This window comes from Fulmarus glacialis, unplaced genomic scaffold (genome assembly GCF_000690835.1).
Source record: "Fulmarus glacialis isolate BGI_N327 unplaced genomic scaffold, ASM69083v1 scaffold2557, whole genome shotgun sequence".
Classification (NCBI taxonomy): domain Eukaryota; kingdom Metazoa; phylum Chordata; class Aves; order Procellariiformes; family Procellariidae; genus Fulmarus; species Fulmarus glacialis.
This window is the reverse complement of record NW_009224900.1, coordinates 10,036-23,659: the sequence shown is the minus strand read 5'-3', so window position 1 is coordinate 23,659 and position 13,624 is coordinate 10,036. Positions and strand designations below refer to the sequence as shown.

Below are 13,624 nucleotides of genomic sequence, written 5' to 3'. Positions count from 1 at the left end.
TGAAGAACTGAGCTGCACCTCCTTGATACGTCCTTGGAGGTCCTGGTGGGCTGCTGTTAGGTCACCCCAAAGCCGTGTTTTCTTCAGGCTGCACAAGCCCTGGCCATGCAGCCTCTGCTCAGAGGGTTAGTGATCCGGTCCCTACCAGCTTGGTTGCTCTCCCCTGGACTTGCATCTTTGTTGTATTGGGGGGGGGCCAAAGCTGGAGGCAATGTTCTGGATGTGATCTGAGTGCTGCGTAGAGGGGGATAATCCCTTCCCTTGACCGACTGGCCGTGCCCCTGCTAATGCCGCCCATGAGGCTGGTGGCCCTCTCTGCTGCTCGGATGCTGCTGGCTCATGTTCAGCTTGCTGCCCGCCAGCACCCCCACGGCCTGTTCCACAGAGCTGCCCCAGCCCGGCCGTCCCCAGGCTGTATCGTTGCAAGGGGTTGTTTCTTTACAGGACTTGGCCTTTGTCCTTGCTAAATTTCATGAGGGTCCTGTTGCCCATTCCTCCAGCCTGCCTGGGTCCCTCTGGATGGCAGTCCTGCACACAAGCATATCAGCTGGTGTCCCCAGTATGGTGGTGTCTGTAAACCTGATGAGTGCTCACTCTTCCAGAGCATTAGTTAAGGTGTTGAGCAGCACTGATCCCACAGTAGATCCCTGCATTGTGCAAGGTATATTTAAATAGTTACTTCTACTCTATCAACAAGCCTAAGTTTAATACGCCAAAGTAGGACGGCGTGGCTGATTGGCCTTTCAGTAGGAGTTGCCTTGTTCTTGCTGTTTGATAAACGGCCCTGTGCAGCCATTTTTATTAGGAAAACAAAAGCAGATGAGAGATCTCTATAGCTACTGTCCTCTCGCTTGTACTTGCAGGTGCCACGGTTTGTAGACTGCTTAATTGGGATGGATAACTGTGTGGTGGAGTGGTTTGGGTGGGAAGGGAAGAGCACCATGAGGTTTTTGATCGCTTGGGAGTTTCTGTTCTCTCTCTGAGATACCTGTTGTGGGTTTGGCCTTTTTTTTTTTCCTTAATAATATGACTGAGAGGGGAATATAGGTGCAAGAAAAAGATCTATTCTCTTTCATAAATGCAGTGACTGACATGATACCTGTGTATTCCACTCCATGCCTGCCATACTTGAGCCTTTCTCACTCTCTTACTATCCCCAAATCCTGTAATCCGTGGGCAGTTTCTTAACGGAAATGCAATTTTTGTCTACTTTCGATTTTTATGCCTTGGAGATCTAAGGTATCACTGAGTATCGCTGGCAAAACCAGTTCTGGGGTCTGACACCTCTGCCTCAAGAACAGAACATATATAAACAATAAAACCTGAAGACCAGAGTTCTGAAGAATAACTTCTTCAGAGATGGCTTTTCCTGGGTAGCTTCAGATAGAAGAAGGTGCTATGGAACTGAGCCTGGGAGTGGGAGCCAGAAAACCTTATAAGCAATTGGTGTGGGTTTAGTTGTTTACCTATTCTTATGATGAATGTACACAGCTACACCCTAAAAGCTTGTTAGTGTGTGGTCTTAAGCTCGTATTGTTTGATGAGATGATTACACTTCCCTCTTTGGTTGAAAAACAAAAGTCTAAACTACTCAGATACATCATTTGCTATTTAAACATCATTTTTACTCTTTCTTTTTTTCAGTGACAATGACAAATATTGGAGAAAAAGGTAAGATTTTTATCAGCTATTTATAAGTGGAATTCATATATCAGGGTAGTATAGTAGTTCACTAGTAAAATTGAGATACAGATCTAATCTGTTTTAAATAAGTGTATTTTTTTGTGTTCCTCAGCTCCTTTTGTTATGCTGCTGTTCCTGAATATTGCTTTAGCTTTTCCAAATAGAGATGAAAAAAATTAGAACTTTTTACACTTCTTACTGGCTTTCTGAAGTGTCAACTAAAATAATCCTTATAGTCTGTTTTTCAAAGTTTCTATTCATAACAAGGAAAGCCCTTTTAAAACCAGGACTTCTAAAGATGAGCAAGGTGTTTGTGCAGTGTGTGACATACTTAAATGGGAGGTGAATTTTTTCTGCGGTTTCATTTCAGCCAGTGTCTTTGAAGAAACAGAATCCTTCAGAAGCGTAACCTTTTCAGAAGCTAATAAAACTGCCTGATTAGCTGTCATTAGAGTTTCTACCCCAAGGCTGTAGCATGTTTAGGTTGCTTTTCCAGATGCTATTTTCATACTACAGCACAACGTAGAAGTGTAAAGTGTGGGGCTGCGGAGCTTTTGGATGAAGGGGGTAGGGATTAGGAGACAAGCTATATGCTTTTTACATTTCTGTAATTCGGGCAGGTTTTTCTAAGTCATTTGAGACTCCCTCACTTAGAGAAAGTGTTTGGCAATCAACAAGAAACATTCCCTTGAAAAACTTTTCAGTTCAGTGATCTTTCCTCTCCCCCCATACGAGTGCGTAAGCATATCTGCAAACTTCAGCACCTGCAAACTTGGAAGAAATTCCAGTTTCTTGCTGTTCCGTAGTGCGTGTGTGGGAGACCAGCGTGGTGTTAGGCATTGCTTACAAAGCAAATTAGAATTATCAGCAAAATGCGCTGGGAAACATTAAATTTCTTTATTTTTAGCTGCTCAAAGCCTTGGTGAGCTTCAGCCAGTCAGGAGAAATTTACCCTGGCTCTAGTTCTGCCCTGAGTGTTTTCAGGGGTGAAAACTGGGCAAATGCGGCTCAGCCCTGTTACAGGTTGCTGCATATTTCCAGGCAACTCTAGGTATGCTAGCTATTTGTAAATGGGTTGCTTTCAAGCAAGGGATACACCATTTGTTTTGGGGTTTTAGGTTTTGGGGTGGGGTTTTTTTGTGGGGGTTTTTCAGGTTGGTTTTTTTTTCCAGAAAAAGTGTAAAATAGAAGGATTTCTGCCCAGGGAGTTGCAGGCAGCTCTTGTTTTTCTGTCTCAAGAGAATTGAGGTTCTTATGTTGGACTCTCAACACCCACAGACCCAGTGGAGCAGCTGGATAGCCCAGGCTCTCCATTGTGGAGCAGGGGAACTGGTGGGTAGGTGACCTGGGAGAAGTGACCGCTCGGGACCTGGGCCACGTTGGAGAACTGAGGTGCAAGAGCAAACAAGAAGAGCTTAAATCTTGTGCAGACTTTAAAGGGGAATTATGGGGTAATGTCTTTAGGCTAAAATTTTGTCTCCCTCCAGTAGTCTTTTTTTTAATGTATGAAAAAGGAATTTTTTTATCAATCACAGTTACCGTTATTCTCACAACAATAAAATACAGATGCAGGTTAGTAAACGCATAGTGTACAGAACTGGTGTAACTTGCCCTACCTTGCCCTCACTTTATGCCATGAATATACTGCTGTTTAAAAAAAAAAAAAACGCTGATTTTGTTAGAGTAGATCAGGTTTTCTTAGAGTTGATAGAAATGTTCGGATGAAAATGTGGACTGTTCCTGACAGATGCTTGTGCAATAGCAAGATGGTCATTTAGTGTAATCTGGGATATTGTGGTTGAAGCGGAGTCCAGTTCTATCACTTACTTACGAGATTTTTTTCAGTTTATAGACATGCCATATGGCTCTTTCACCCTGTCATCCCAAAAGCTTTGTACAGTGTTGCTCTTCAGATTTTGTTAGCTTTTTGTTAGCTTTTGTTTGTTTTTTTTTAACAGCCTAGTGAATAAGAATCAATATTTACTGTGTTGCTGCTTTTTTTGGGCAAATTTCAACACCAGAAGCATTTATTCAGCATTACTTTTGAGGCAAAACTACAAAAAAGAAGAACATGCTGGGCTACTGTTCTTGCATTTATGCACACCATCATGCATATGTTATGGAATATTCTCTAGCACAGAATAGCATTACATATATAAAAACATGGGCTAACCATACGAGGGCAATACTTCAGATTGTGTAGTGAAAGTACACATTTCCCTTTATGGTGTTTTTTTGACGATCTTACAAATTTATAGAAGTTGCATAAAGAATGTTTGGCAGTGTAGCTTCCATATAACCCTGAGCTCTGTATGATCTGAGTTCATCTGTACAGCAGGGAAGTAATATTTTTCACTGTTGCTGTCCTAGCTGTCCTTTATTTGCTGCTTCTCTGCCCAAGGACGAAGAATCCAAGGAAATACTCTTTCTTGTGCATTAGAGCAAGTTAATCAGGGGATACAAGTTTTGGATTTATTATTTACTGTAGTGAATTGCTTAGTACAGTGAGAGCTTTTACATGGAAACACCTATCAACCCACGGCAGGCTCTTAGAAGAAGTTAGCGTTACCTTCTGTATTCTGGTAAAACAACTCCCATGGTAAATGTTGACTGACATTTATTTGAAAAATCTAAGAATAAATCACTGGCTGTGAAGAATATGAAGTAGTGAATGAACATTTGAATTTAAAGAACCTGCAGGTTTTTAAAAACCACCCTACTGTCCTCCCCCCTGAAAATCTAGCAAAACAAATTAACTGGTTATGGTTACTCTTCAGGTATCGTATGCATATCCACTCAAAGACTCCCCTCACTCTAGTCGTCGTCTAGGTGGCTGTACTTCCTTTTGAGGGGCTTCAGGGTTTTTGGGTTTTTTGTTTGGGTTTTTTTTGCATGGCTAGCAGTCTCCCTACATGGCATATAGAGCTAAAAAGCAGAGACGCATCAGTTAAATAGGATTTAACAAATGCGTAAAGGAAGAGTGCTTGCTAAGTAATTATGGGGCTCTAATGGGCTATTAGCCATTCCCCTGAAACTAATATATGTAGCCTGTGTCATGACTTCCCCCACACAGTCTGTCTCATGTAAAGTTGCAGTGCAATATTTTTGTTGCAAAGCTTTTGCAGACCTATGTATTTACATGTTAGAGTTACTATCTGTGATATGTACAGCATCTGTTTGTAAGTACTATAATATCATTGGTCTGTTTGTATTAATTCTGTTCCTTTTTGATTTTAGTTGTGTGCCTGGTTGCTTACCACATATTTTTCATGCTGTTCATCTGGTCATATTGGAAAACAATCTTTACGCTACCAATGAATCCTTCAAAAGAAGTAAGATAAACTTAACTTTTGTTTCTGAAATAGCCTAGTCAAATGCTTGATTTTGTAGTATTCGAGTAACTTAATCTCTGATCTCATGTAGTTTTACATGGTGTAGAAAAATACAGATGGTAGCTACAGCTTCTTTATAGGAGTATATCAGATTGCAAACAGCATAATGAACAAGTCAAAAAAAATTACATCTTCTCTAAGTTTTAAAGGTTTTTTAATAGATTTTTAAAATCAGGTTAATATTATGATATTAAGGAGAAAAAAACCTCTCCACGTGAAAAATACGAGTTATTTGAACTGGCAGCTTAAATCTTTGCATGGGGATATAGTACTTTTATGTGGGCAAAAAATGTATTTTCATGTGTTTAAGACTTATATTGCCTATCAGCATCTGTTTGTTGTCCTCTAAATTAAAGCTTCTTCCCCATCTGTTTTGGTATGAAGGAACTTGGGGGTTGTGGCATGAGTGCACAACAGGTAAGCTGATGCTGGGGAGCCATGGCTGGCTAAGCAGGAAGGGAGCTAGTAGAACAGCTGCATGGAAAAGAGGTCTGAGGTGAATATATACCCCAAATCCTAAATCCAGCTAGTACAGAAGTATTAAAGAAGAAGGATCCAGTTGTCTTGGAGAATATTAAGATACAAAACCATGTTCAACATGATGTAGCCTCAAGAGAATTGCTTTTAGTTCAGTATTGGGTTTTTTTATTGTTTGAATTTCACATTCTTTTTAACATTTTAAAAAAAAAAGGAAAGAGAAAACTGTCAATAGCTTTGATGAAAATCCGCCCTACGCAGCTTGGTACAACCAGCGCAACTTTTTGGCCCCTTCCATCCTGTCTTTGTACAGAAACACCACAGTCCGCAGTAGGTGCTGCGTCACACAACCTCTGAGGTCAAGAAGAATCATGCTACGGCTGCTTTGGCGTTTGAAGCATCCACAAAGCCAACACTTATTTCATCATGGACTCACAACTCTAGCTGCTATAATTACCATGCCAACACAAAATAAATAGCTTGTGATTTCTGCTGTCTGTTGTGCAGAGGTTCTTGTCTGAGTAGTTTTCATTCACTAATATGTAATTGTGGAAACAAGTAGATAATTCAAAGATATTGTAGATAATTGGCATCTTCCTTGAATTTCACACTGCAGTCTTTACTACAGCTTGGGGCAGAGAGGAGGAAAACAGATGAATAAACTATTTCATTTGGTAATTACGTAGCAAAATACATGCCTATATATGGGGGCTGTAGTGGTAATTAGAAGGGTTTTCAAATCACTGGGCTGATGCCAATAAAAGACTCTAAAAACGTTTTGACAAATCCTTAATAATTATAGTGGGATTCCAAAGCCACCATACAATGCTACCGGAGAACCTCAAATGGGATATTAAAAGTACTGAAGTTGGGTAATAGAAAGCAGTGTGTGATGTTTCTGTGTTCTTTGAATTTGCACAATGTTGCTGCCAGTAAGTGACATCTTTTGTTGTTCTATGTCTTTTTCCTAATCTACTAGAGCAGTATTTTTAAAATTTAATTAGTGTATTTGTAACGTTAAGTTACTGCTTGGCTTCCAGTTCTAGAATGAAGTCTGCAAATGTAAAAGGATGTGTTTTCAACTTAACTGAACTGACTTACCAACTATAGCAAGTATTTGTTTGAAGACTGAAAAACAGATAAAGCTTTTGGGTTTTGTTTTCATGAATACTGGAGCTGGTGCAAACCACACAGCCTGTATATTTATTTTTAAGTTTATTTCAAATTTTTACACGTACAAAAAGCACTAAAGTTCTGGCACCGTGGCTTGGAATTTAACATATTGCTAATCTGACATTTTTCTTTTGAAGTTCGATGTGTTATCCCCACTCCTCCCATATTGGAAATAATTGTCCAGAGAAACACTTCAAACTCAAGCCAGACTGTGCTACGCTAATTACGGTTGTGCCCATACGCCTTGTAAAGCTTTTGAATAGACAATTTTCTTCCTTCCCTGTCGTGAGAGCTTGTGAGTTAGGAACTTCTCCCAGTGGTAGAGGAGAACTTCTGTAGTTGAGGATGTGCTGCGAAGGAGCCATCTGGCTGCAGTTTCTCTTTAAGAGACTTTGAGAGACTTCACTTCAGCGTGAGCCGTTCTGTACCTGTGTGTACCAGCATGGAGATGGTTTCCCAGGCGGGAAGGTTTTGTAGACTTAGGACTACTCTGAGAACCAATACAAAATGATGGAGCGATAACCTTATGTGCTTCAAACAGGAAGCATTAAAAAAAAAGAAGTATTCTGAACCAAGTTTCTGCAGTGAGAAATCCTGTGTATTCCAAGATAAATCAATTTAGGTCTTGGGAAGAGTGTATTCTTGCTAGGGAAAAATGAAAAGTGACCTGAGAAACTCATGCTGAACAGTGAACCTTCGGCCTCTGCTGGAAGATTGTGAACTTTGTCAGGGAGGTAGAGTGGTTCCTTCTCTATGGAGGTGAGAAGAGGTTCCTGACTATGTGTTTGTCTGTTTTCTTACAGACAGAATCATTTTCATTTAGGATCACTTCCATTTAGGAAAAACTTTAATGTTATTATCATGACTAGCCTTCCTGTAGACATAAATGCTGTGCAGAAGGCATCTATTTCTGGTACAGGTTAGAGACAGCCACTCTTCCTGCCAAATATGGACTTCTTTTCAGAGGTGATTTGGTATCCTATTTCTCTGATAGCGGTACCAAAGCCTTCGGCATCTGCCCATTTCTAGAAGCTACAGTGACAAAGCTGACTGTTGCTGTGTTGCAGAGGTCTTTAGAGTGTAAGAAATTTGGACTACTTCATGATACCATGCATCTCTTTCAGCAATTTTCACCCTCTCGGCTCTTACTAGAACGATGTTTGTCATTGCCATTTTGGGCAGTGACAGAAGTTGTCCTTTTACGCAGGAAGATGTTAAGACGTGATTATTCTGTCATACAGGACACCCATCTCTTCCTTCTCTCAGCCAGTCTCTGAAGTAAAAACACAGCCTAACACCTGCATGAAGAGAAGAGCAACTCTCCAATGGCAAAGAATAAAAGGGAAAATGCCTGACACGAGAAGAGAAATAAAGCTATCTTTTCTGCTATTTCTAGTAGCGAATTTTCTTTCAGTTAACAACTGATATTCCTTGTTTATATTCACTAGTTGATATTTTGTATTACAGAAGTAAATTAACTGACCTTCCAAGGGAGTGGTAAGCTCTTGATCCTCCTCTTGAAGAGTGTTGCTTATTACTTCTGGAAGTATTCAGCATTGCATCAATACCAAATCAGAAATAATTTTAATTTTGTCTTCAATTGCCATAAACTAAATTAGCAGTCTTAGGAACATGGGGTTATTTGCTGTAATACCTTGTATGTGCTGCTAATCCATCTTTACATAATGAATATTTATTTCTCTCTACGTCTCTACGATACTTACTTAACTTGAAATTTGCTAACATATCTTTGATTTTAAAAATTTTTCCAGTTTCATCTATCATATTCAGACAAGGAGTCCTTAGAGAGGGAGCCTAGAGGTGAGTCCCAGCAAGAAGTCTTAAGACGGGCAGCCAAGGATCTTCCTATCTATACACGGACAATGTCTGGAGGTAAATAGGTGTTCAGGAGACCATGGAAGGCAGGTGTCTTGATGTGCTACCTAAACTAATTAAAAAAAAATTTCAGGGGTTTGCATTGTAGGGAAGAACTGCTTTTCATACTTCATAAAATAACAAAGTGACCCAAGAACTTAATGTTGATGTAGCTTTATGCAGCTACATTTATTCAGTGGAAAGATTGTTGGAAAGTAAATTGCTGCATACAATTTAGGATTTTAAAGTGGATTGACAATGCCTTGCTAAATGTTTGCAAACTGACATTAACAAATAGCTTGTAATACTAATAAACTGCAGAAGCGGCTGTAGCAGTCTTTAACTGCATAGATTTCTTCTTTCATAGGTTAAAAAAATAAAAAATTAATAAATTAATCACTGTCTGCGTGTCATGTGTAGCTAAATAGATCACAGTAAGAAACTATTACTGTTTTACTTGCTGGTTGTTCAGTTGCAAGAACAAAAGTTCTTCCAAACTAAGAGTTAATCTTAACCTACTGATACTGTAAGTTTGTGAATGCTGGCTAGCTAAGCAAATCCAAGAGATAATCTCGTATAGTAAATTAAAGCTGTTAGAATAATAGCTTAAAATAGCTATATTGTTGAACAGTCTTTAAAGGTTTTCCAGTCTAGTGAGGGTTTTGTGGGTTTTTTGGTTCGTTGGGTTGTTTTGCAGAACTGAGGGGTTTGGAAGAGAAAACTGATTAGCATGATTCGCAGAGATTGCAAAAACTGAGCTTTTTGGGTTCACTGTGCTAGATTCAACATTGCAAATAAAGAATGCTTAAATATTTGCAACTACTTCTGATCATGCTGAAATGCTTTCCTGGGGGTTCTGCTGGGCTGAGCTGCTAGTATTTATTTTTGCGCAGACTTCAGGAGTTAAGATGTGTAACTGTACATTGAGATCTAATCGTGGAACTTTTTTCTTTAGCAATCAGATACTGTGACAGATGCCGTCTTGTAAAACCAGATCGTTGCCATCACTGTTCTGTATGCGACAAGTAAGAAAATATTTCAAATAAGTGGTTTTCTGAATTAATGGATTTTTTTCTTGACACAGAAGCCTTTGTTTTTTATGCGTAGATTTTTCAGGTTTAATGTTTTGGCAGATAAGCTTTCCCGCCCCCCCTTAGATTTTTTTCAGATTTAGTTTTTATTTACTTATTTCTGTGGAAGTCTGTAACTTATTCTAATTCATTTGATGGCTTTCTTGATGCCAACATGGATTACATGGTCTTATACATTCTTTACATAATGGTTAAAAATTATGAATATTAATAAAGAAATTTCCTTACAAATGTAACCAAAAATAGCTGATAAACAAAAATTTGCTTCTTTTGTTAGAATCTGAATAAAGATCACTACCCATCTCAATCTAATCATGATGTCACTTACATCTTATCCGAGGTAATAAACTTAATATCCTATTTTTCATTGGATAACTTGCAGGTTATTTTTATTTAAAGAAAGAAACAACCAAGCATCCCCCATTTCTAAGTGAAGTCGTAAAATAAAGTTTTTGTTTGTCTAAGATAAAAGGAAGTTCGCCTACATATTCCCCAGAAGTCTAATTGCTTTCTAATTTAATCTTTCTTTTCGGCTGTTCATCTCTCTGACCTTTCTCCAGTTAGCTTGGATGTCTGTGTGTTTCTCCACTCTTGCCCCAGTGGTTTAAATTTCTAACTTTAAGAGACGGGGCTTCCTCAAAGGTTGTTTATTCTTAGCTTTAAGGCTGTTCCAAATACTCTTCAGCTGATAATAGATCAAACCTTCTAACATGATTGTGAGGCAGAGAAGACTTTCCATTTTGTCCAGCGAAACAGCAGAGGCACTGGGAGAGTAACTGAGTTGAGGCAGAAGGAGGATCTTGGTTGTGTTGTATGGGATGGTGGTTGCGATGTAAGATAGAAACATTCTTGTGTCTGAGCAGGGTGGAGGAAAAGGGTGACCTGTGTTATCCTATGAAATGTGAGTGAAATTTGCAGAGTGCCCATAGTTAATATATTTTGCAGAATACCTTAGTTTTGTCCTTACCTTGTCAAAAGTCTCTTGCTTCAATTATATCTGATTTTCTTGTGCATGTTTTATTAATGGAGAGTAATTAATAGCAAAAATGTTTGGGATTTTTCATACAAGGTAAGTACTTAAAAACCTCGTGTGCATCTGTATATATTTTTATAATATATATATATAAAAAAGCAAATCATGTACTTGGAAATATATTTAGTTGTCAGGCTATTCCTGACAAAGAATTAGCCCAGTTTCTAAGGACCTGTCAGAGAATAAACAGTAGTTGAAAAAACTATTCAGAATGAGGACCAAATCCTAAAGCTGAAATTATAGATTGCATTTTCTTAAATCATTAAGTTCTTGACAGAACAAGTGTTTTGGGTTTGGGTTACCTGCAGTTTACTTGTAGGTAAACTGTATTACATGAATTTAAATAGACACCTTTGCTAAATAGATTAGGTAACCAATAGTACATATGGGTAATTCTTAATCTGTATGTGAATAATTTAAATTTGACATGTAACTGTGCTTCTGACCTTTGTTTTTCTTTTGCCTTTTGTGATGCTTGGAATTCTGTTGGGTTTTCTTAAGATGCATTTTGAAAATGGATCATCATTGCCCTTGGTGAGTGTACTATTGGCTTTCTTTTCCTACTTTCTGATTTAGTAAAATAAACTCTTGAAGGTCCTGTTATGAAGGTGATGCTTCACTATTCCTAGAGTTAGATGCTTATGCGAAGTTACTGGTCTTGCAGGACCATTGGGGTTATTTACTGTATGTCCTCTTTTCCTAGTTGTGAGATGTGGAAAGAAGTTCATGTATCGCTTTTCTTAGACGTTTGAGTTAGGGAACTCCCGTGTTTTTACAGTTAGGATGAGGGAGACTTCTGGTCAGTAAGAAAACCTCTTTTAAGAATTGCATCTTTTCTTCATGGATTTTGAGATTGAGTATTACTGTGGCTTAGTTGCATTGAATGATGAAATACTACCCTAGGTTAAAAACCAAGGCTGTGCCTTGTTCCCCTTATGAAGCTCCCAGGACAGCTTGAGTGGGCTTGCTGGAAAGAGCAAGTTAGCTCTGTTAGTTTTATGGGTTCTTTGTTTTCTTTCATTTTTTTCTCTCCTCTCCCTCCCATCCTCCCTCCTTTTGCTACTGTGTCGGCATGCACAATGGTTTTGTTTTCCTGTCGTTTCTCAGCAGCCCTTGGAACCAGTGGGTAGACAGGATGTGTAACTAATTTTATGTCAGTTTGGCAGGTATCTCATGGAAATAATTAAAGATAATTGTTTAGTAAGGTCCAAGTTAAGAGGATTGAGTGGTAGATGGCAGGTCTTCATCACATGAAGCCAATCAGAAAAGAAGAATCTCCTGTGTTGGACAAACTAAATGGTAGATGATTCTAAGCACCTTCTTAAATCAAACTCCTGGGCAGAGGAGACTCCGTCCTGGGGGAGGAAAGGGTGCTGGGCTCCTCCTGTTTGTCTTGGTCCTGACTACAGCCTCTGACATAATGCAATAAGAATCTCCCCTTATTTTGCAGCTGCATGGTAGATACAATTGAAAGAAATATTTAACAATATAGGGTAGAGTTACTTCCTACATATTTTTTTGCTGTAGGGATATCGGCATGTGAAACTTGATGATGCTGAGTCTTAATAGTGTGTTTCTTAAAAAAAAAAAAAAAAAAACCAAACAAAACACAAACAGATAAAACCATTGAATGTGGAACAAATTTTTTGTAAGAAAAAAGGCTGTTTCCTTTTTTCAGCCTTCTTATCGCTGTCTTGTAGACAGCTATAAGAAAAATAGCTGTCAGGCTATTCCTGATAAAGTATTAGTGAAAAGTCTCAATATTACTATTATTATTCAGTATTATACACACTTCTCATAAGCTTTATTTTCTGTTTGGGATTTTTTGAGTTGTCCTGCCTTAGGATAGTACATGAAAATGTCCTTCGTGTAAACTTCAATTTCAGAATAAAAATCCATTGCATCAAATAACAAATCATAAACTGAGCTTTACACAACTTGAGTGTTGTGTAAAAGGGCAGTTAAGTGGTATTTCACTAGGGCATAGACTTCTAGAAAAATAAATTAAATTTTCCTCTCAGTAGCATTGGCTTATTTTACCTGTTTGCAGACTCTTCGTGTCCAAACAATGTAAACATACCCAGTTTGAGAGAGTATTGACATTGCTCATTGTTTTTAATCTAATAAGCAATGGGTGCAAAAAGAAAAAATAGAAATGGAGAAGGTACTTGAAAGACATGTAATGCTTCTTGGTGGAGAATTGTTCCTTTTGTACTCCAAGTAACAGAAATGCACTAGAAAAAGAGGTATTGTCTTGCTTTATTTTTCCTAATTTGAGTGGATGTCCACAGTTCCTTGCTCACCCTGAAAAAAATAACTATGTGGAAGTGACAAGAGAGTTCTGAAATATTGCACAGATGCTGATCAAATAGTTTCCTTTAAAGACCCGTGTTCAAGGGTTCTCTGGGAAATATCATATGGCTATTTTGCCAACAAAAGTAAAGGTGCAAATCAGTATAATGGGTGGGGTTTAGCCCCCCTGAAAACATCATTAGGTCCTGTTTTGCTTTTCGTGTTGGGATTTTTTGGCGGGAGCAAGTTTGGTGGGAAAGAAGGGGGAAAGAACCTATGTGATGTTTAGGGAGAGCAGGGAAACAGTATGGGAATTACTATTTTAATATTCTGCTAGGAGAAGGATTTCTGGAGAGAGGACAGGTAAAAATAACTTAGGGAAAGTAAGACTGAAGCATTTGGAAGGCAGAGGTAGTAAGATGGTAGTCATGTCCTAGCCCCAGGTCAGCTGTCTTCTGCTTTTTGAGAGGCTTCGTTTTGGCTATCACTCCTGCGTTAATGGAAGTGCTGTGATAAACAGAAATATTTAATGCTGATTGCCCTCTAACTGCTCTAAAAGGTTTAAGTGATGCAGAAATAAAAGCATTTGTGATTTCTATGCTAGTGTA

General features: G+C 38.6%; 1 protein-coding gene across 1 annotated transcript in view; it reads left to right on the top strand.

The window, feature by feature from the left end:
* The first annotated feature begins 296 nt into the window (after positions 1-296).
* Positions 297-13,624, top strand: part of ZDHHC2 (zinc finger, DHHC-type containing 2) — a 21,432-nt gene continuing 8,104 nt past the window's right edge. The window contains exons 1-6 of the mRNA XM_009582285.1: positions 297-414; positions 1,645-1,671; positions 4,921-5,015; positions 8,498-8,618; positions 9,556-9,625; positions 11,226-11,258. Of these exons, the coding sequence (XP_009580580.1) occupies positions 297-414; positions 1,645-1,671; positions 4,921-5,015; positions 8,498-8,618; positions 9,556-9,625; positions 11,226-11,258 (464 nt within the window). The remainder of the gene's footprint in view (positions 415-1,644; positions 1,672-4,920; positions 5,016-8,497; positions 8,619-9,555; positions 9,626-11,225; positions 11,259-13,624) is intronic.